The sequence below is a fragment of the Musca vetustissima genome, unplaced genomic scaffold (genome assembly GCF_032173495.1).
Source record: "Musca vetustissima isolate MV318-11 ecotype Yass unplaced genomic scaffold, APGP_CSIRO_Mvet_v1 utg320, whole genome shotgun sequence".
NCBI lineage: Eukaryota > Metazoa > Arthropoda > Insecta > Diptera > Muscidae > Musca > Musca vetustissima.
The window spans coordinates 164,723-187,055 of NW_026875384.1; the positions used below are offsets into that span (position 1 = coordinate 164,723).

Here is a 22,333-nt window from a genome sequence, read left to right on the forward strand (position 1 = left end):
GGTCCCTCTGCAAAGAAAACAAGGGGAATCAGGCACTAAACGAGAAACACAAATAATTCTGTGTTTACATCACCGAAGGGCTACAGGCGGGCGGTCAGGCAGGCTAGCAAGCAGACAGGAAGGAAGGAAGTAGGAAACAAAAACTTGTAAATATAATTTGATGGCATTTGTAGCAGGTACTCAAACGTATAAATATATATAAATACCACTTTAAAAAGTGACTAACATCGAATCCGATGCGAATCTTTTTATTTGTACTTACATTAAATTAACCAAAATGGCTAGACCAGATGTGATTAACATGACAGGAGCGTTCAGTTCAAAATCTTGGTTGATGACACGTTGAATGGCTAGCCACACCAAAATTGCTGTAATGAACCAAATCATGACAACCGATGCTAAGGCTCCAATTACTTCGGCACGGTACCAGCCAAATGACATGCTGTAAATGAAAACAAAAAGTAAAACGTTAAAATTAGGCGCGCGATTAATATATATGTTTTCAGGAATTAACTTAGGAAGTTGGATTTAAAAAGTTCCTTGGAATATGAGTCATACGTCAATAATTCTTTTTTAGTCAATAATTCTAAAAAATCTGGAATCACAAAATAATGTTGTTCCATAATGTACAAATATTCGTATGAGCTGAATCCAGTTGTAGTGGTAACCAATGATTGACATAGTAACATATGATACCCTTCATCACTTTGAGTATATTTAACTGATTCCATTTCGAAGAAACATTGACATGAAATTGAATGAACTTTAATATTTTTATCTCTATGTGAAAGGATTGGCATGAACCCATACACTTGCCATTCTGCAACCTATGCTAAATTTCAGTTCATTCGGGCAGCTTTAGAGTCGTTTGCGTGCAAAGCAAACTTGACACACGGTATTCGGTATGCTGCACTAATAAAAATTTAATCTCAATCTATTATGAATTCGGTCGAAATTATGTATGGAAGCTATATCTGCATCTGCACCAATGCAGATCTCAATATGAAAAGTTTTGCAAAATTTCGTGCCAATCGGATAAACAGGAGTTTGGTGCACCATTCACAATTTACACAGTTTACCTAAAATTTGACGAAAATACACATGAGTTAGGAGTTATATCTAAATCTGAACAGATTTTTACGAAACTAAGCACACATAATTTTAGACTCAATTCAGTACACAAAGCGTGCAAATCGAACAAATATATAGGGACTTTTGTGCACAATTTACCTAAAATTGGACAAAAATATAAATGAGAGCTATATCTAAATCTCAACCTATTTTTAAGAAATTTAGCACACATCATTAGATACTCAAATCCGTCAGTTCGTGCACATCGAAAGTAATATAAGACCTTTAGTGCACTATTTACTTAAAATCGCAAGAAAATAAATATGAAAGTCTAAATAAATGAGCTGTAACAAATTTCATCCAAATTGGATCATAAATGCGACCTGTACATTGTTTACAATTTAACATTAACAGACGGATAGACGGACGGACATGCATAAATCGACTAAGAAAGAGATGATATGCATTTTCTCAAAAAGAACCATGGGACCATCAGGTTTCCTTTTGCCTGTTACAAACATATGCACAAATACACTGTACCACAGTGTGGTGAAGGGTATAAAAAAACTAACGCCAAATTTTTTGAAAAAAAAAAGTTTTAGTCACTTTTAGCAAATATATAATTAATCACAAGCTTTAGAATCACAAAAATTATATAACTGTTTGTATCCCACGAAAATGTAAATTGTGAAAATCACAAAAAATGTCAGCATTCCTTAAAAGGAATGTAATCGAGTTTTTTTTTTTTTTTTTTGTTTTTGAAAAAAGTCAAAAAGTCATAACCCTAATGTACACAGTTAATTTAATGTATTTATACAATTGAAACATTTTTCTTTTTAAATATCCTTTTCATTGCAGTTATCGCCGATAGTTTCCCGCTGTATAAACCTTAAAATTATTACACTTTATATCTCCCTTCAAATATATTATTTGTATTATGACCTGACCTAGCCTAATGTTCTTTTGTTTGGTTTCATTTTGTGTTTTTTCTTCGACTACCTCATATTTAGTGTTATTGTATAAACATAAAAAATTATCTAGCATTTGAAACTTTTTGACCAAAAACAGCAACAACAACAACTAAATACCACACAATAGTCAGTCGCCTTGGCTGCAACAACCAGTTGTGGGAGAAGAAGGAACGCTAAAAGCACACATTTCATTGGTGTTAGCCTTGAAGTATGCAACAATCTAATAAAATAATTGCATAAATAAATTATATGATTCACTATTGTTCTTGTGCCCGAACACTGGTCACAGTCGTTTCCATTATTCTTTACTTTTTCATTGTTGCATTTAGGGTTGCAGTCTGACCAGTGTTTTGGGGGCACCTCTTCGCTCTGTTGATGTTCCTCTAGAGAGGGTATTTGTTACGGGGTGCTGGTGTTTGTTTAACAACAATTTATTAAATTTGCAGATGCTTGAACAACATGCACTTTTGTAACAACACCTAAATTTGACACCCATTCTCCCACTCGCCAATAGAAAGAAACCCGCACACACGCACACATACACTCACGCACTCACTCACTCATAAGATCCCCTAAAGCATGCTTTAAAAAATAAATGCTTGTTAGTACATAACATTTACAACATTACTCTTAAATGCTACAACTACAGCAAGTCGATGGGCGAGTATGAATTTCAGACACGTTAGTTTGTCGAACATCGTAAGGTGGGTGAGTGGCCGAGGAGTGGCGGAGGTAAGTTTGTACTAAAAATTTATAAATCTACAAAGAAGTAACGTCACAAGAAGCAAACGGAGTATGCATGATAGAACATGGTGGCAATTGTGAATGAACATAAAGGGCAGTTAGCACTCACACACACAAACACACGGGCACAGACACCAATTTGATGATGAAGAAGAATCACAAGCTAAACAAACACACCCAGAACGTCCGTCGTGACCACAATTGCAATGAAAATGAAATTTTCAGAAGCCATTGTGTAAATATAAATGTCTATCTATTGTTGTTGTTGCTGCTCCTGATGCCACACAAAGATATTCACATGCAATTTCAGGTCCTGCTTCTGTTTTTGCCATCACTACTACCACCACAACTGCTGCTACTGTTGTTATTGTTTATTTTCTGTTTTGATAAATTAGGCTTGTCAACTTTTAAGGCCAGAATACGAAAGCTGCACCTTGTTGTCTTGCCCGTAGAATGCCAAAACAATGCCAGAATGCACCCAAAAAGTATGCTTCGTTTTTTCCGTATTCTTGTTTTTCTTTATTTCATTGCAAATATTCCATTTGATATGTCCAAGTGTTTGTGTGTATCCATACGAATGGGCAGTAGTGGTGTGGTGCTAGTGGTGTGATTGCTGCGCTCTCACATGCCACACACAATCAAACATACACACTCATTCACACACACACAACAATTCATTCACAACACATTTGGAAGAAAAACTTATTTTTCATTTTCTTTATTGTGGTCTGCATACAATTTTCTTACTCATTTCAGGGAATATGGAAGTGCACATTAGCCAGTCATTCCACGTCGTATGAGAATAGATTTACGACAACATTTGGCGTCGTCAATGATTTCAAATTATTTGTTGCTGCTGTTGTTTTGTCTTTCGGAAATTATCCGAGTCATTCCCAAAGGAGTTGCATTGAGTATTAATGTCACTTTAAAAGGACAGAATGTTGAGAACGTTGTGAAAAGTGGGTATGTCAATAGCTGATTCTTCTCCAGAATGGAGTATTCATAAAACATGAACTTGTTAGAAAATATTTTTGAAGGTGTGAATTTTTATGAAACTTTGTAACAAAAAACTAAGAGAACTTCTGTGGATCATCGGATAAATCCGAAACTATAGTCATGGCTTTTGGGTGTAGTTTTATAAAATAATTTTTTAGAATGACTTTAAGGTGTAAATATTTTTATATTATTTTTAAAGGACTGTAGCGATAATATTATAATGTAGTATTTAAAGGATTCGTTTGGAGGGATTTTTAGGTTGAACGACTTTTAGCTTTTGAAATTCGGAGAATAATAGTGTTGGCCAAAAGATGTTACTATGGTCTACCTAAGCAACAAACAAGGCTTACACTCTACAAGACGCTGAGACTACCCGTGAAATTTTTATATGGGTCTGAAGCAAGCAGACGAGAGAGCTCTTGGAGTGTTTGAGAGACAAATTCTCCGAAAGATCTATGGACCGGTCTGCGTTGACGGTGAATATCGCCATCGAATGAACCATGAGTTGTACCAGCTATTCTCGGACATCGGCATTGTCAGACGTTTCGAGCTGCATAGACTACGTTGGCTAGGTCAGGTTGTGAAATTGAATGAAAATGCCCCAGCTCAAAAGGCATATAATTGCGAACCATTAGCTGGCAGAAGGAAGGGCCACGAATTAGATGTAAAGATTAAGCGGAAGACAACGTCTTTCAAATTGGAAAAACTGCGCAACAGACCGACGCGCCTGAAAATCTTTTTTACGCTCGGCTTATGGAACGAAATTTCTGTCACAAGCCAGCTAAGTAAGTAAGACTATTAGCCGGGATTTTTAACGAATTTTTGAGAATGGGTTTAGGATGTTTTTTATGGCTTTAAGAATGCATTTATAGTCAAAATAGTTTTAAAATTAATATTTCATATAGTAGGTATAATTTTTAGTTATCTTCTGTCAGGTTTTACATTATCATTATTGGCCAAGTTTCCATACGTTTCTAATACACACAAATCTATCAAATTAGAATCCCCCATGAAATGCCCCATGCAAGTCAATGTACACAAGTTTCTTTCTAGCATTTTGAAAGAAAACAAATACAGAAATATTAAGGTTTGTCTTTGCATTTCAAACAATTGTACGAGTCAAAGATGTGGAGTGAGTATGCCCTGAAAGGCACCAGTTGAGGAAACGGAAATGTGCAAAATTTTCGCCAAATTAGGTGGTCGTTTTCATGCTTCTTTCTCTTCGAATGAATCTATGCTGTGCTGGGCCTCACAACAAATCCCCCCACTATTGCAACTCCCCTTCTTTGTGTACCCCAATGACTACATTTTGCAATTGTAAACTTTTGGGAAAGGGATACGCCTTATAAGACCAAAAAAAGTGGGGCCAGTAATTTTGTGGATGTAGTTTGCTGGTCGTTTGGTAAGTTGGTCTATTTTTTGTTGCTGCTGTTGCTTCTAAGAGTTAAATAAGTGCAATAACAAATGTACGTATGTTCGTGTGTGTGTGAGTTCGGACACATAACTAGGACGTTTTGAGGTAATTTTCATTCGTTTGCTGTATAAATTTAAGTTTTTATTTTTCTAAAAGTAATTTCATATTGAAGTTGTGAATTTACTTATTTTGCAGGTTGGAAATTGAAAATTACATTTTCATAGCACACAAAACAAATATCCAGTGTACACTTTATCCACCACTAAATGTCAAACAAATACTGGTGCGGGCCGAATGGTGGGAGGCGACTTCATCGGAATTGCCATTTGCATAGATTCTCGGCAGGCAGAAAATAGTTAATGGTCAAAGTTGGTAATGTTTGTATTTGGCCAAGTATCCGAAAAATAAAAACTTTGACTGGCTACAATTAAACTGTGGCTAAATCAAATATGCAACAGAAGAAGGTAAATCGTAATGCTACCCAAAACGAGCTATTGTATTTCGTTCGTTTTCCTCTTCTTTAAAAAAAAATGACAACTTCTTTGGCGGGATTTAAATGTTATAACAAAAACCCAAAACAACTGCTACTAAATCCTGCTTTCACAAAAGCTGCACTGCACTTTGGCAATAGCCTAATTAGAAAGGAGTATACTTTTTGTATATGGCCTGCCGTTCTGTTTGTCGGGATATTCGCTTTTTATGCGCGCATACACTTCTGTTTAAATATACATTTGAAGTTGTAAACAAATCTTTGGAGAAATAACGTCAACAATAAAAACCAACAAAAAATTGCTTTTGTTTCTCGTTTGCATACAAAATATGGCCGAAATGGCGACGTCAAACCTAAAACCACATGGCCAAAACCACCGCAGCAAAACACTCACAAGAAGTATCCGACCGGCGACTTTGTCTATAACCTAACTGTCTGCCAGACAGCCAGCCATTCTGCCTGCCTGCCAAGCTGATGGGTTAGTTGCTTGCCTGGTTGGCTTGTTATTATACCCGGTTTGGGCCTAAAAACCAATCTCATTTTCATAAAATATTCAAAGCTACTCACTTATACTCGTAAAGTTTCCTCGCTGTTGTTGCACAGAGCTCAAATAAGTAACAACAATTTCCCCAAAAAATATATACACATATAATGAAACTTATATATTTTTATATATAAACACAAGTGAAATAAATTATTTTAATATGCATAGCCGACTATTTAAGGCTTTACACTCATATATACATACAAAAATATAACAAACATATCCTGAAATTTCAAATCGTCGAGATATTTAAAATCAGGCCTAGGCAAATCCTCCCGTAGGGACGAAGAAGGAAACCTGGTGGCAGATACAGATAGCGTGTTGAGGATCTGAAAGGAGCATTTTTCAAAGCTTCTGGTATCAAATAGTAAATTTGAAGAAAATATCTCAGAACCAATAAGAGATGACGGTATAGTTGGTATACCACCTAGCCAAGATAAAGTCAGAATACCAAATAATCGGCTGAAGAATAATAAAACAGAAGGTGCCTATGGATTACCAGCCGAACTATTCAAGGCCAGTGGTCAGACGCTGATCAGGAACATGTACCTGCTGATTAGTACAAATTGGCTAGATGAATGCATGCCCAATGATTGACACATCAGTATCATGTGTCCTAACTATAGACGAATTATTTTCCTTCCCATCGCATATAAAGTGCTATCCAGTGTGATGTGTGAACGACTTAAGCCAATGTCAATGACATTATTGGACCATACCAATACGGCTTCAGAACTGGCAAACCATATTTTATAGAGCAGATTTTCACACTGCGCCAAATCCTGAAAAGGACCCACGAAAAATACATCGACACATTCCAACTATTCGTCGACAATAAATCCGTATTCGACAGTCCAATCCGCTCAGAGGTGTTTAAACCATATCGGCGTTCAGCATTCCTGCAAAATTAATATGGATATGAACCTCTCGGAGCCTTTTAGTAGCAAACCAGGATTCAGACAAGGTGACAGTTTGTCGTGTGACCTTTATAACATCCTGCTTTTGGAGTGTTTGAGAGAAAAGTTCTCCGAAAGATCTATGGGTCGAATATCGCCGTCGAATAAACCATGTGTTGTACCATCTATTCTCGGACATCAACAGAGTCAGCCGTATGCTACAGTGGCTAGCTACATGTTGTGAGAATGGCTAGTTCATTTTGTGAGAAAATTCATATGAAAGCGAGCCAACTGATGGTTCATGCAGAAGGGGAGGACCACGAATTCGATGGAAAGATCAAGTGGAACACAATCTCTCGGAACATGGTCTTTCAAATTTTAAGAGCTGCGCACAAGACCGATGCGCCTGAAAATCTTTTTTTTTTTTTAACCCGGCTTATGGAACAAATAATCTGTCTCAGGGCAGCTATGTAAGTATTTATATTTATATGAAAAAGTTAAAAATTTAAACCAATTTCGGTGAAGCATTTAGTCTTAGTCTTTGGCTAATACAAAACTCATATAAAGGTATTTCAGTGATCAGCTCCACATAATACACCCAACTGTAGGGTACCTCCATAAAAAGTGCTACGCAAACATGATGGCAACAAATACGTGCATTTTTGTGTTACTTTCATCTACTCTGTGTGTAGTTCTATGTGTTTTTCCTCTACTTAACTACCAAATGCAAAATATCGGATACCAACTCAGCCTAAAAGCTGGCTAAACAAAATGTGTAGGTTTTTTGGGGACTTAGTGACTGGTGAGCAGGTCCGCCTGCCGGCAGGCATATGCATTAGCTCGCTTGACTTAGTTGCCTTCTTACTTGTTATACACTTGTTAAGGTTGGAGTTGGTGAATTGTTGCTTTTGCTGTTGTTGTCGTTTTTTGTTGTCTATTCCCAGCGTAGAATCTCATCATGTAATGCATTTTATTTTAAACCAATTTTTCCGGTAAAGTTTGTTTTTCTCTTGATTTCCTATGCAGGCTGATTTTTTTCATAGCTTAAATTGACATTAACATACGGAAATTTTTAGTTTATGTTTATGACAACAACAAGGAAGTCAAAGTTTTTACGACACAAACTATCTTTACCCAAAATATATGCAATTTTTTGTGGTGTTCCAACAAAGAGTATAGGAAATGTAATGGAATGGGAGGGGAGGGGAACAAAACTTATTATTTGACCTTACAAATTGTGTGATATATTGAGTGGCTTTACTTACATGTGAGGCAACAAGCTACACTGACACACACACACATACTGAAGTTGGCAATAATATTGACCGCACAACAGCAGGATGCCTGTTGTGTATACTAAATTGTTACAATGTACATGCATGCAAATCAACATAATGCCATAAAAACACCTGCAAAAACATTTACCAACAAAAAATTGTCCTCCATGACAGGAAGTCTACTTAGCAAACTATCAAGGACCTATTTATATTATGATTTTTGTTGGGCTTTCATTGGAGTTAATCATGTATTTGTTTATGAGTCAAATGAACAAATAACCTTTCATAGGAGAAACTTTTCTAAAAGATTTTTAAGTTGAAGGCTTTACAAATATTGGAAATGTATTTAAATATGTCCTTAAATTTAAAGAAAGAGTCTAATCATCGATGTCTTGAAAATTAGAATAACTGAATGCAATGTTTTAATATTCGTCCTCTAAATCCATGACTTCAACATTTTAAGTAACAAATATCAAAATAATGTTACTCACACACACACACCCACACAAATACAACAAATTTAGACCAATAGCCTTGCTAGCTAACTGCCAACCAACCGCTCACGTGCAGCCACAGTACATATCCGTTTCCTGAATGAAACACAACATATCACCCCTGTTGGTACAAATTACGCTCGTTTATCAGAATGCTTTACAATGCCGCCCTCGCTCGCTCTCTCTCTCTCTCCCCTGCTAACACTTTGCTGTGTGAATGATACGAAACAAATAATAGAAAGAAATTTGTCACACTGTTAAGAACTGCTATTAATACTTGGCAAAAAGAAAAGAGAAACCAAAATGAGAAAAAAAAAAAACAGAAGGGGAATTTTTGTTTGCAGGTTTCGCAACATTTTCTTTTTATTTTACTCCCACCGAGAAATATGGAATCTCAAATCGAATTCATGTTCACATATGTTTGAATCAATTCGTGGACCTGCCAGAACCCCGATGCCATGCTATAGTTTTTTGGTTTGCCCATTAAATGACATAGAAAATTTGTAGTAGTCTAAAGACGCTAATAAAACTAAAAAAATGTGAACATTTATAGAGGTGGGTTGGCGTGAATGGTGATATTGGTGCAGTGTATGTGTGTTTTTGAACAAAAGTTGACATTAAATTAAATGACCGGAAACTAACGAACAAATATAAAAGTCTTAAATGTGGGATCGTTGTTGCCATGTTGGAGAAAAGTGTGCGTATTTTTTAAGTGGAAAATAGTCATTGTAGCATATCAATCGAAAACTTTAGTAATTTACGAAATAAATCTTTAGATGATATTTGTAGGATGAACAAAGGTAGGAGATACGGTGGGCAAACATATTTTTACAAATATTAAGTTGGGGAAAAGAAACCCATTAGGCGAAAATGTCGATATAATCGGAGAAATGATCGAAGTTGACAGGAATGTTAGCTGTCGTAACTTCGCTCAAGAGCTAAAAATCTACTATTAAACTGTTTTAAACCATTTACACTAAGCTGTATTCAAAAAGAAGCTCGATGTTTGGGTGCCACACCAATTAACAGAAAAAAATCGGATGGATCGAATTTCCACCTGCGAAGCCTTTGCCAAACGGAATGAGATAGACCGATTTCTTCAACGGATGGTGACTGGAGATGAGAAATGTATCACATACGATAATCCTGAGCGAAAACGATTGTGGTCAAATAGCGGTAAAGTACCTCAAACGATGGCCAAACCAGGATTAACGGCCAGAAAGGATCTGCTATGCATTTGGTGGGACTGGAAGTCGATTATTTATTATGAGTTGCATCCATATGGCCAAACGCTAAATTTTGCTCTCTACTGTCAACAACTGGACCGCTTGAAGATAGCAATTGACCAGAAACGGCCAGAATTGCCCAACAGGAGAGCCCAGAACAAAACACATCTACAGACACCCGCCATAAACTTCGGGAGCTTGGTTGGGAAGTTAGGGAGGATTGTGAAAGTCGAGTTTTTCGCAAACAGATAGCAGGACTTCTATGAGAGAGACATTATGAAGTTATCTTTAAAATGGCAACAAATCATACAACAAAACGGTGCAAATTTGGACCAAATCGGACATATTAAATAAAGACATATAGTTCATATTAAAATAATGGATTTCTTTTTCCCCAACCTAATATTTATTTCTGCAAACAGATGTTGACAGTATATCCAAGAGGATTGGTTGACTTTTAAATCCGCATCAGGCAATACCTCACGCGTGATTTCTTTGAGAGTAATTATTGTGGAAAAGAATGTAAAAAACTACTGTCTGCCTGCCACTGCTTTAAATTGATACCAATTGAATGGTTGCATGTACCCTGATAAGGAAGTTATACTTAAATATTTAAGTTGGTCTACGAATTCTGATATTGTTTAGTGTTATCATTACCAGACTTGGAGGGGGAAATGTAATCCTAATAGCTACGAAATTTTTCCTGAGGTTCCATTTATTGTCAAAAACAACAACTATAATTTTCGATGATATTCCAGAGATGAAATGACCGACAATGTTATTTTTGTCTGATTTTTTTAGCCGGTATATTCGCTACAAGTATAAGCCGAAAGTGGATTTTTAGAAGAGAAAAGATGCCGCAGAAGAGCTGTTGACCTCTAAAAAATGCAATTATCGCAAATAATACCAGGCTCGGAACAAACCTCACAAAAAAGTAAGAGCTTAGAAGTAGTTGTGTAGGGTATCAGATGGTCGGCCCCGACCGATTATACTGCTCCGCTCACTGGTTTGTAATAATTAGTTTAAAAAAAATTAAGTCGATATAAAATGGTTCATTCCGCTTGTAACCCTTGGAAATGATATTGAGTATGAAAACGTTAGGGATGAGCGGATCTTATCTCAATTCAACGAAGTAACTATAAAATTGGTGTATTAGAAACCTGATACTAAATAGTGACATTCGATTTGATGCAACTCTAGAATAATGTCCTTATTGTTCGATATATATGACAATTTGGGAATACAAATGATGGTTGTAAGACTCCTTCTTCTACTGCCAGATTTCGCAATCAAAAGATCGGGTTATGAATTCGTGGAAAGTACAATTTCCTTTATCTTCAGAATCACTCTTTATTTTTTAACAATTTAAGAAGTGTCCTTTGACTTCTGTGTGTCCATTTAGCCCCTCTAAATCGACCGTTACATTTTTCCTTTCAAATGTTGCTGTATTTAATGTTTATATAATTCAATTGATTTTACTCTATATTTTCTACACTTTTTGGACAATTTATTTTTTGGACAATTTTAAAATCCCACAAAAGGATGATACAGCATTTTGTTTTGTTTTAGTGGGTAAATAAGAAAAAAACAAATATAAAGAACAAAAACACTTACCGTTGGGTTGAAGGTCGACCGGCAATCCATATGGCAAACAAGGATATCATAAAACTTGCAAAATCGGTTAACAAGTGAGCAGCATCTGTTGCAATTGCCAAACTATTTGACCAAATGCCACCTGTAAATTGATTGTAACATGAGACACATATTGTTTTTGCTGTTGTTGTTGTTGTTTTACGTTCTGTTTTCATTTCAGGCATAGGCGCCCGTCGTCGTCCTACACACCAAACTACGACGACGACAGAAAGGTATCATTTGTTCTGTTCATGCTTTTCTGAAGTTCAAACGCCTGGAGGGTAAGCAACACGAACAAAAAAAGGGATCCAATACAACAACACTGAAAAGGCGGAGTTGCTCGTTTGTCTATGAGGCCAATAAAATGTACACGAATGACCTTTTCACATTGTCATACCGAAAAACGAAGTATGGGCATTTTTGGAATGCATGAAGAAGAAGAAAAAGCGTTGTGAAGTAGAGCCGAGTGGGTCGTCCATGCAAAAGAATAACACTGAAGAATGGCAACAACTTCGAAATGACTGACATGACATCACATCAAGAGGAAAAGAACCACCAACCCAAATTGCAATGAAGTATTGAAACAAATGCAGCAATTCTGCAGCAAGTAGTTAGTTTGCCTTTCGCAGTCGAGTATTATTGATGGATTCGAATGATATGACCACTAGTTAAATGACATTGATATTGTCAGTTCGATTGTAAGGGACAGGGTGGGAATGGAAATGTAATGTTTATTTTTGGGGCAATAAAATAGAAGAATGTGAAATCTGGATCAGATGTCCCCTTGTGTGTTACGTTTAATTGTTATGCATTTTTTAAACATCAAGAGGATGTGATGATAAGTGCCAGGTGGTTTACAATGTCATTCACAAAACTTAAGAAGTTTTCGTTGGAATGTTGGAAATCAGTTAAGTGAACTGATGCATATAAATATTTATTGTTTATGTCAAATGTTTTTTTTAGGGCCCATAAGAGGCGTGGAATTTTTTTAATGATTTTTCCAGAGCCCATAAGAGGCGTGGAACTTTTAAATAATGTTTTCCAGGGACCAATGGAGACGTGGATCTTTTAAAACAAATTTCCAGGGCCCACACAAGACGTGGATGTTTTAAATAATTTTTTCCAATGAGAGTTAATTTGGAATCGTAATAAATTGCATATTGTTGATACAATTGCCCGCTAGATGGTGGTGCTCGTGTTTGGAGCGAAGATGCGAATCGTCAGAGATGAATTGCACCACAACTGTGATCGATAGCAAAGACACAACCCAGACTAGTGTAATCGATAATATGGGTAATGAAATGTAATTAACTCCCATAAATCCCCTACTGAAATTCTATATTAGTATTCTTAATTCTTTTAAACATTTTTTTCTAGGCTTAGAAAAGGGGTGGATTTTTTAAATAAATTTTTCGGGGTCTATAGAAGAGATCGACCTTTGAAAAAAAAATTTCGAGGTCTATAGGCGTGGATTCTTAAATAATGTTTTCGGCTTCTATAGAAGAGATCGACATTTGAAAAAAAATTTCGAGGTCTAAGGAGGAGTCGATCTTTGAAATATTTCGTTTCATGGCTATAGGAGACGTTAATTATTTTTTTTCAAGGTCATTACATAATTAATTTTTTATAGGATTAGAGGAGTTTTTTTCTAGACCTAGAAGAGGCGTGGATCTTTTAAAATGCATATTTTTCGAGATCTATAGAAGGAGTAGATTTTTAACTATTTAAGGTTTTGAGGAGTTTGTCAGGTTTACCAATGTACCTCTAAGTGCGTCAAAGTGTTGTTATAAAGCCGGCAACAGAGTTAAAAAAAAACATTTAGATAAAAATTATTCGCATTTCCATTAATAGGCCAAAAGTTTATATGGATAGCCCCCGCATTAGTGAAAAACAATCCACTAAACAAAAAATGTTATTTAATGAAAAAACGTGGCCAGTTACATCAATTTAAGGTAAACTGTACATAGAAATTCATATTCCAACTCCATCTTATATTCCAATCCCCATCGTATCAAACTCTTCACCAACATATCTCATTACGAGCGTAATCAGTTGCTTGCGTGTTTTTGTCATTCACAAGGAGGGAGGCGGGGAAATCATTGTTTTCGCAGAGCTTGAAAATCTTAAAAAAACAAAACTTGTCTGTCATTGACAATAAAACTTCTACTACTACACCTCGGGCTATTTGAAAATTTAAAAATATTTCATAGAACAAAATAGGCACCATTTAAATTCAAATCTCATTTACATTACAATGATGATGAGGTAGAAAATTCTAACCACAACGAAAATGCCCTCAAGGACATGCTACCAGTTGTTGTTTGTGGTTGACCATCATCAAACACTCTCTCACTCTCTCTCTTTCCTCATACACTCAAACACTTCCTCAACACAATGCCCAATCTTTACCCAATTTTCTACTTATTTAAATGGTAATAAATTATGATTTCGTGTTTTGTTCGTTTTGGCCGGCCACAGCCTATTTAGTATTCCGCTCCAGACCCAGTTTTAAAGAAAAACATGAACATGCCACATGAAAATCGAGGAAGGCAAATTATTTTATTTTTTGTTCCATCATTTGGACAATATTAATTTGTAATGGTGTGTGTGCGTACTTACCCACAATTTCGCATATCATGAAAAACAAGCAAAGACCGCTGGCAATGAGAAGTTTACGTCTTGCCTTAACGTCCACACCTTCGCTGCGCTGACGATGGCAATGATCACGCACTGCAAAGAGAAAGACCAAAAAACAAAGAATGTTAAACTGAATTATATTTTCAAAGAATAGAAACAGAAATTCTTTACAAAACTAAAACAAATAGACAACAGCAACAAAAAACAACAATATGGTAAACAATATTTAGACAGACCGTGGCAGAAAAACACCATTCATGGAGGAAGGAAAGAATTTTTCCAAAGTAATTTTCACAAACAGATGAAAAACATTAAAAACAAATTAAAATGACAATGCGGGGAAAGGAGGTATTTCTGTTGTTCTATAAATTAAAAACAACAAAAACTGTTTAAATATACAACAGCACAAACTTTTGTATTGGTTTGTAAATGTAGAGCGGAATTTTGATTGTCTACTACCATTGTGTAAGCGGACATACGGTACGAGAAAAAAAAAACATTTCTTGAGATATTTTAGGTGGGAATGTTTTATTGGTTTTATCCATCCAAACAACCTTTAAAAATACACCAGCCATCTCTGAAAAGATTATTTAGAATTTATGTCCTTTTGCATAACAAAATCATATATATATATTTCCCCCATCCTCACTCCTATATTTATATAAGAAACTATGAATAGCTATCTATGTATTTTTTCACTCCAAAATTACACTTCAAATTTCCATTTGTCACCAATAACTTTATCCCTTGCATTTTCCATTCAATATGCCTTAGCCATTGCGCTGACTGGCTCAAATATTAGGCGGCGGCAGAGCAGCACATTTAATCCGTCTAAAGAAAAATACAATTCTGTTTGGCGAATTCCAAAAGAAGATAAGACTCCATGTATTTTTTGTGTGCCATTCATCCTCAAGTACTCAATATATTTTATTATCACTTATTTTTTCTGTTTGGATTTTCTTATTTTATTTTGCATATATCCCGAGTCTATTAAAAGCCTTTATTGCAACATGTCGCCGCCATATTTTATTGTTGTCCTGCATTCGTTTTTTTATGGTTTCAATTCATTTTCTTTCTACGTGTCGTTGTTTGAGTGTGTCTGCTGTGTGCATGTGTGTGGGTTACTTTTAACTTTATATGCAACTGCAAAACAAAAAATACTTTGCAAAAATTGCCAAATGAACGTTCAGCCATGACGAAACGACAAAAAAGGACACATTTGTGCTTTATTTGCATAAAAATTGCACAAAAACGTAAACTTTTGAATCCAAATTAAATTCTTAGGATATTCAAATATACACGGCATTGCACACACACACACTCCACATATTCAAAAGAACATAACTATAGCCATTCAAATGCCAACATTAAAAAATGAAATTAAGGATGCCAGACCTTTTTATAATAGAGACCAATTATTTTGAGCTTTAAACCCTCCATTCTTTGATGGGCATTTAAAATACCCAAAATATCCATCATGTACTGCAAATATTTCATCCAAGATCTCGGGATGTACTTCATTTAGGAAATGGGAGTAACCTTTCAGTATACCGAAAGTAAAGCGGGTCCTTTATACAGGTGATATGTCAAAACATGGACTCAATTTTTGGGTCCATGTGTGGCCTTAGGACAAACCTTTTTGGAATTGGTGAAAATCGGTTCAGATTTATATATATATATATCTTCCATATATATTTTCGTCCGCTTTGATATAATTAGTGCATCAAAGTCCTTGTAATTATTTAAATTTGCACGAAATATGGCATAGCGTACTGAATTGAGTCTAGAACGATGAGAGCAAAGTTTCGGGAAGATTTAGATATAGCTCGCATATATATGTTCGTCCAATTTTATTAAATGGTGTACCAAAGCCCCTACATTTCTTTCGACTTGGACGAAATTTGGCATAGGGTACTGAATTGAGTCTGGAATGATGTTCCGTTCAGATCAAGATATAGCTCTTTTATATATTTTCGTCCGATTTTATGTAAATTATACACTAAAGACCCAAATTTTGGCCGACAATTTCCTACTACGGATTGATGTTAACCAGATCACATATAGATAAAGATCACATATTAAAATTCGTTCAATTTCATGTCAATGTTGCTGCGACGATGTCTGTTAGGATACATATGTAGGTTATACCCAAAGTGGTGAAAGCTACCATATAGTCGGTCCAGTGCGCCTTTACTACTTTCCTTACTGGTTTTAAAGTTGATTTTTTCCAAACCTGTTCAATTGCCATATACGGAAAATATGGCATCCCTGAACCTGATCGGATAGCGAACATATTTTCATTTTCATGCATTTTATGGAATTTTGACTTTCCTTGGCATTATGTGGGCAGCACAACCACATTCACAAGCGTGTGAATGCCTTTGTGTGAGTAAGTAAAATTCAAGCTCATGTGTGTGTTGAACTATCTTTTCTATACGTTTTCGCATCACTATTTTTTGCAATTGTTGGTGAATATTTGTTCCAACAATTGTGTGTGTGTGAGTGTGTTTTTTGTCCCTTGTATATTTTTTGTTTGTTTCTTCTTCTTCTTCCTCTTTCACTTGTGTGTCACCCATTTTTATTTGTTTTATATTCATTGGCGCATAAAATTCATTCATGAAAATCCTCCTGCGGCAGCTTAAAGTGTAGAATTTAATTGATTTTCTGATGCTGGATGCTGGCAGAAATGGGGAACCGTCTCCATGATGATATCGTGCAGCAACGAAAGGTGCCACATGAAAATGAAGCGCTCCAGGAATGCAATATATAAGAGCGAACGGGAATGATAGAGGGGGGAATCTTTAAACAATAACCATTCAAACAATTCCTGTGCTATTTTTTCTGTTGGCTTTCTCTTAATTTTGAATACAAATTTGAAATCAGGTTTGTGTGTGTGTGTATTATATACAAATGTGTGTGCATATGAGTTAGGGGTGTCTGTAGTTTCCGTTGAAGCTTTTTTAATATTTCAATTTAAAATATGTTAATAATTTCATATGTCGCTGAGTGTTTGCCAGCCAGCCAAACGGCATGGTGCATAGTAGTGGTTGACAAAGTATATGAGTGTGTGTTGAGCAACCTGTATGTGTGTTTGTGTATGTTTACCATTTCAAATATGCAAATTTAATTCAAAGTACTTGTGGGTCGTTTGTACTCAAACTTGTTTGCAAAAATGCTCATTCACATGAATGTGTTGAAATGTACGTGTGTGTGTGTGTGTGTATGTATGTCCGTACAGGTGTATGTTTTTCTACACTCATTCACATGGCTGTCGTTGTTGTTCTTGTTGTTGTTGCCATTGTTAATGTATGCATTGATAACATGCAAAGCTTTTATGTGTCAAAATATAACGTTAAACATTTAATTAATGCCATTGCCTTAATGTGTTTGATGTATTATTAGCGTGTTATTACATTTGAATGAATATTTGCCATATTAGAACGACAGGCATGACAAAATATTGAAATTGAAACAAAGCCTCAAGTCAAAAAATTTCAATTGAATATTTTTTTCGACTCTTGATATTTGTTTAATTAAAATAAAAAATAAACACACAGTAAACAATTGTTATACAATTTGAACAAAGGTTGACTGAGGGCAACACTAGGAATTGCCTTTATATTTGCAAAAGGTAAATATGTATGTAAGGTAATATGTAAAAACTTCGTTATACCCACCATTATTTGTATTGCCTGCCAGAAAGTATTTTTTAATACTCTGAATAAATTAAGTACTAACTTTCAATATACCGAAAATAGAATGGGAACTTTATGTCAAAAGGTGGATCCGGTATGCAAATGGGGACTTCAAGGAGAGGAGAGTGATATATCCAATTGTCAATCCTAAACATCCCAGGAGCTATGTGCAAAAGTTCTATCATAAATATTGTTAATTTAGCAGATAGAGGGTCATTGATAAATAAAAAAAGTAATTGTATTAAGATAAAGAATATAAAAACTTATGGATCTCTCAAATTCAAGTTCTTACTAATGGACTGATAATGAATGACGAGATTCCCAAAATGCCATAAGTACTGTTGCAATATTCCTGTGATTTTTCCCATATGCAATTATGACACATACGCAATTATATCATCGATAGACACAATTACCATCAATTATATTACACATTATATTTGCAATAAATTGTGAACTTATAAAATTACTTTTTTTATCAAATAAAACAATAAAACACTTCTTAACACTTCATTGATGTTCATAGCATTCGCAGACTGGCACATGGCTGGCTACACAGAAAACAAATAAGAAAGAGCGGAAATTCTTTTCCTCTTTGCAAATGAATTGCAATTGCAGTTTGTTAAGAATCTGAAACAGACTGACTATTGGCGCCCAACGACAGCTGCTGCTGCTGCTTCTACGTTGGCTACAGCGCTGCTCATGCTTCAACAACTCGTTGAAAACCAATTAAACATTATTAATAGACTGGGGAAAGACTTCACAGTGTGAGACAATTCAGTCAGCTGGGTGCGTGCTGGCAATTTAACGTTTCATGGCAGCAGCACCACCACCATCATCAATGAATTCCTCAGCTGAGTCTATATCATGCAAATGTGCCACCAACTGACAAACAGTTAAAAATGCAATATTTCTTCAACTTGCTACATCGCTCGCTCTTGCTGTTGACTTGGCAGCATAAATTGTATAACAACTGTTGTTGCCAATTGTTGCAACATTAATTTTTGCAGACACACACACACACACACATATGGACAACCAACCCAACAACACAAACACTCGGTGTGGAACATCAATTGTTGCAAGTGGTGCAGCAGCAGCAACATTTATAGGTCGGGTGTTCATTTCATTTGGATTTTTATAGGTTTTATTTAAATGTTTGTTCTGTATTGTTTTTTTCTTCTACTTTTGTTTCTGTTATTCGCATTTTTTGTAACGTTGCCGCTAAAATCGTTGTTTTTGTTGTTGTTGATGTTTTCGTTTTTTAATTTATAGTTGCTGCAACAACATGCAAATATGTGGGGACACACTTACACCGTCACAACCCGGCCGGTAGTAATAGCGGTGCTGACGATGGCCATGGCCATTTCCAACAGCAGTCGCCACACCAACAATAACAACAATTGCAAAAATGTTGTAAAGGCTTAACAATACAAATACAACTACAGCAACAATATTTTGGAAGAATTACAAGGAAAGGCCCAAACAAACAGATAGACAGAAAAAAGAACGGTAACAAAATATATATGGCCCTTGACTGGACCTCTGCCGTTTGTGTGTGTGTGTGTAGTAAGTACCGTATAGGATTGTATGTCGTAGGAGAGTGCTGAGGTATCCCAGTAGAACTCACAATGGTGGTGGTGAAGAGGAAGAGATACACCAAGAGGGAGAAAACAAATGTTAAAACAAAATAAAAACAAAAACCAATTGCGGACGCGGTTGTAGGCCATTAAGAGTGCTTGTTGTTGAGCCTTTGCCACATGGGGTTTCCATGGACACAGATACACTGATGACTTTTGGAAGCTATGATACACAGTACCGTGGAATGAATTCAAGTTGTTTAAAATGATAGTATGTTTAGGTTCCAGCAAAAAAAAACAAAAAAAATTGATAAGATTTCAGAAAACTTTGCAGAAATTTAGGTAATGTTAATTAAATAATCCAATGGGGGAAATCGCAAAATAAATTGATAGAGAAAGTCAACAGTTGGAATTGAACAGCAAAGCAAATTTGCTTAGTCCTTAGTCTTTGTCCCCCTAATAGCAAGTATTTAGGGATGTCTAATATATCGAAAATAAAACCACGAACTTTAAGAAAACTGATTTTAGATACATATGTGTCATTATAATTTTCACTATTTGTAAATAAAAAATTATTTTCATGTTTTGTTCACACTAAAATTTCCACTAAACACTGTCCTTGAGGCATTTACAATCCTCACACACACATACAAACATATAGATTTGCAACTGGTATTATTACTACGCACCGGAAGTGACCACGACGGCAGTCATTTGTAGTTGTTGTGGATAGCAAGCATATACCGACAACAAAAACACCACGAACAACTACTACTGGAATACAACACAGTTACACCACTACAAGTCGATGTAAGTGCATGGAAAAAACTACAACAACAACAAGGACAACAGCCAACGGAAATGATAACACTGCCTGTTACAATGAGACGGGGCACACAATTCGTCGGTCCATCCGTTTTGTCCATTGGAATGCCCAACCACCACCGCCCCGTCCTGTTACCATTCGTTATTGTTGTTTACATTGCCTTTGTTTTGTATTTTGTTTTTTTGCCCGTTTCTGTTAACAAACTCTTTTAACTAAAGCCATTTCTAGGTTCAAGCCATAGCGCCATAAAACACGAAATTTAAATAACAAAAGTTTCAACAAAATACTGCCAAAATATAACAACAACAAAAACACACACACAAAATGTGAAATGGGAAAAAAGTGAATTTAAAAGAGAATTGACTCGATGCAAAAAAAAACGACAACAACAATAAGCGACCAAAGTTAATACACTGCCAATTTTGTTTGTTTGGTTGGCTTTTTTGTTGCTGTTGTTGTTCTGCGAAGGAGTCAGAAGTTTTCGGCGGTTATTAAAATTAAAAATAACTGAAGGTCCAAATGGAGTTTAATTGGAGTAGTTGATGTATTCATTTTTTATTGTTGTTGCTGGGGTGATCATAGCCAAATATTGGATCGTTGGCTTTTTGTTGGAAACAGCAGAAGCAGCATCAGCAGACATGTGAAAAACTATTTAAAGTTAAATAAATAAATGGAAAAATAATTGTTATCAATCATACGCCAGAGTATGGCAAATTTAATAAAAAAATATGTATTTTTCTGAAAGTAAATTAATGTGAAATTGATGTATGTTGTTTAAATTGTGAAAACAAAAAATTGACAATGAGAAAAGTTTGAATATAAAATTCATAAAAATATTTTTTTACAAAAAAAAATCAGAACTTTTTGCCAAGCTGTGCCAGAGGAAATGTTATTGGTTATAGCTCTAATCGACGCCCCGATATGTTGCCTGCCCAGAATTTCGTGCCGACCTACGACCGTTCATAAACTTAAGAGTTATTGTCAATAATATAACAAAAAAAACCGTTGAAAATTGCCTTTAAAATTTAATAAAAAATAAAATAAAATTATCTGATGATAAAATTGGAAGGGAAATCAGCCTCAACTTCAATCAAATTGGCTGCAATTTGGTATTTTATGTTCTTACTAAAAATTATCAATTTTGGTACACTCCCACTGTTGCTTTTTTTAGATTTTTTCCTCGTTTTTCAACTGAATTGGCTGTAATTTAGTATTTTGAATTTTCATTGGGTGTGAATTCTTCGTACCAAAAGCTATCAGTATCGAGTTATGTTTCGGGGTAGGCCCCACATACACGGACCCCCATTATTTGCTAGTTTGTGCCTCTCTCATAGAAGTCCTGCTCTACAATCCTCCCTAGATGTCAATTTTGCAATGCAAGAAAAAGATTATAATCGCTTGGTGCCAAGTGCAGATTGTATGCATGTGTATGGCCTAGCGTTGTCCTGGTGGAACACGACACCTCTCTTGTTGGTCAATTCTGGCCGTTTCTGTTCAATTGCTATCTTCAAACGGTCCAGTTGTTGTCAGTATAAATCAGAATTTCTTCTTTCTAATCCCCTTCCAGTCCCACCAAATGTATAGGAGAACCTACTTGGCCGTTAGTCCCGGTTTGGCTGCCCAAGGCTTCGCAGATGGAAATTCTATCAGCATACTTTTTTCTGTTTATTGGTGTGGCACCCATACATAGAGATTCCTTTTGAATTCTTGCTTTGTGTAAATGGTTTAAAACAGTTTTATGGACGATTTTTAGCTCCTGGGCTATGTTACGACTGCTAACAGCCGGCCAACTTCGTTCATTTCTCAGATTTTATCAACATTTTCGACGAAAAAATAATGG

At 35.6% G+C, this 22,333-nt stretch overlaps 2 protein-coding genes across 3 annotated transcripts in view; one reads left to right on the top strand and one right to left on the bottom strand.

Annotated features, from left to right (window-relative positions):
* Positions 1–22,333, top strand: part of LOC133337840 (small ribosomal subunit protein eS21) — a 378,405-nt gene that overhangs the window by 92,371 nt on the left and 263,701 nt on the right. The gene's annotated exons all lie outside the window — the stretch shown is intronic.
* Positions 1–22,333, bottom strand: part of LOC133337848 (proton-coupled zinc antiporter SLC30A2) — a gene marked incomplete at its 5' end in the record, with an annotated part of 64,739 nt that overhangs the window by 25,975 nt on the left and 16,431 nt on the right. Inside the window, 3 exons of the mRNA XM_061546056.1 lie at positions 263–442; positions 11,738–11,858; positions 14,375–14,485. Coding sequence (XP_061402040.1) covers positions 263–442; positions 11,738–11,858; positions 14,375–14,485 — 412 coding nt within the window. The remainder of the gene's footprint in view (positions 1–262; positions 443–11,737; positions 11,859–14,374; positions 14,486–22,333) is intronic.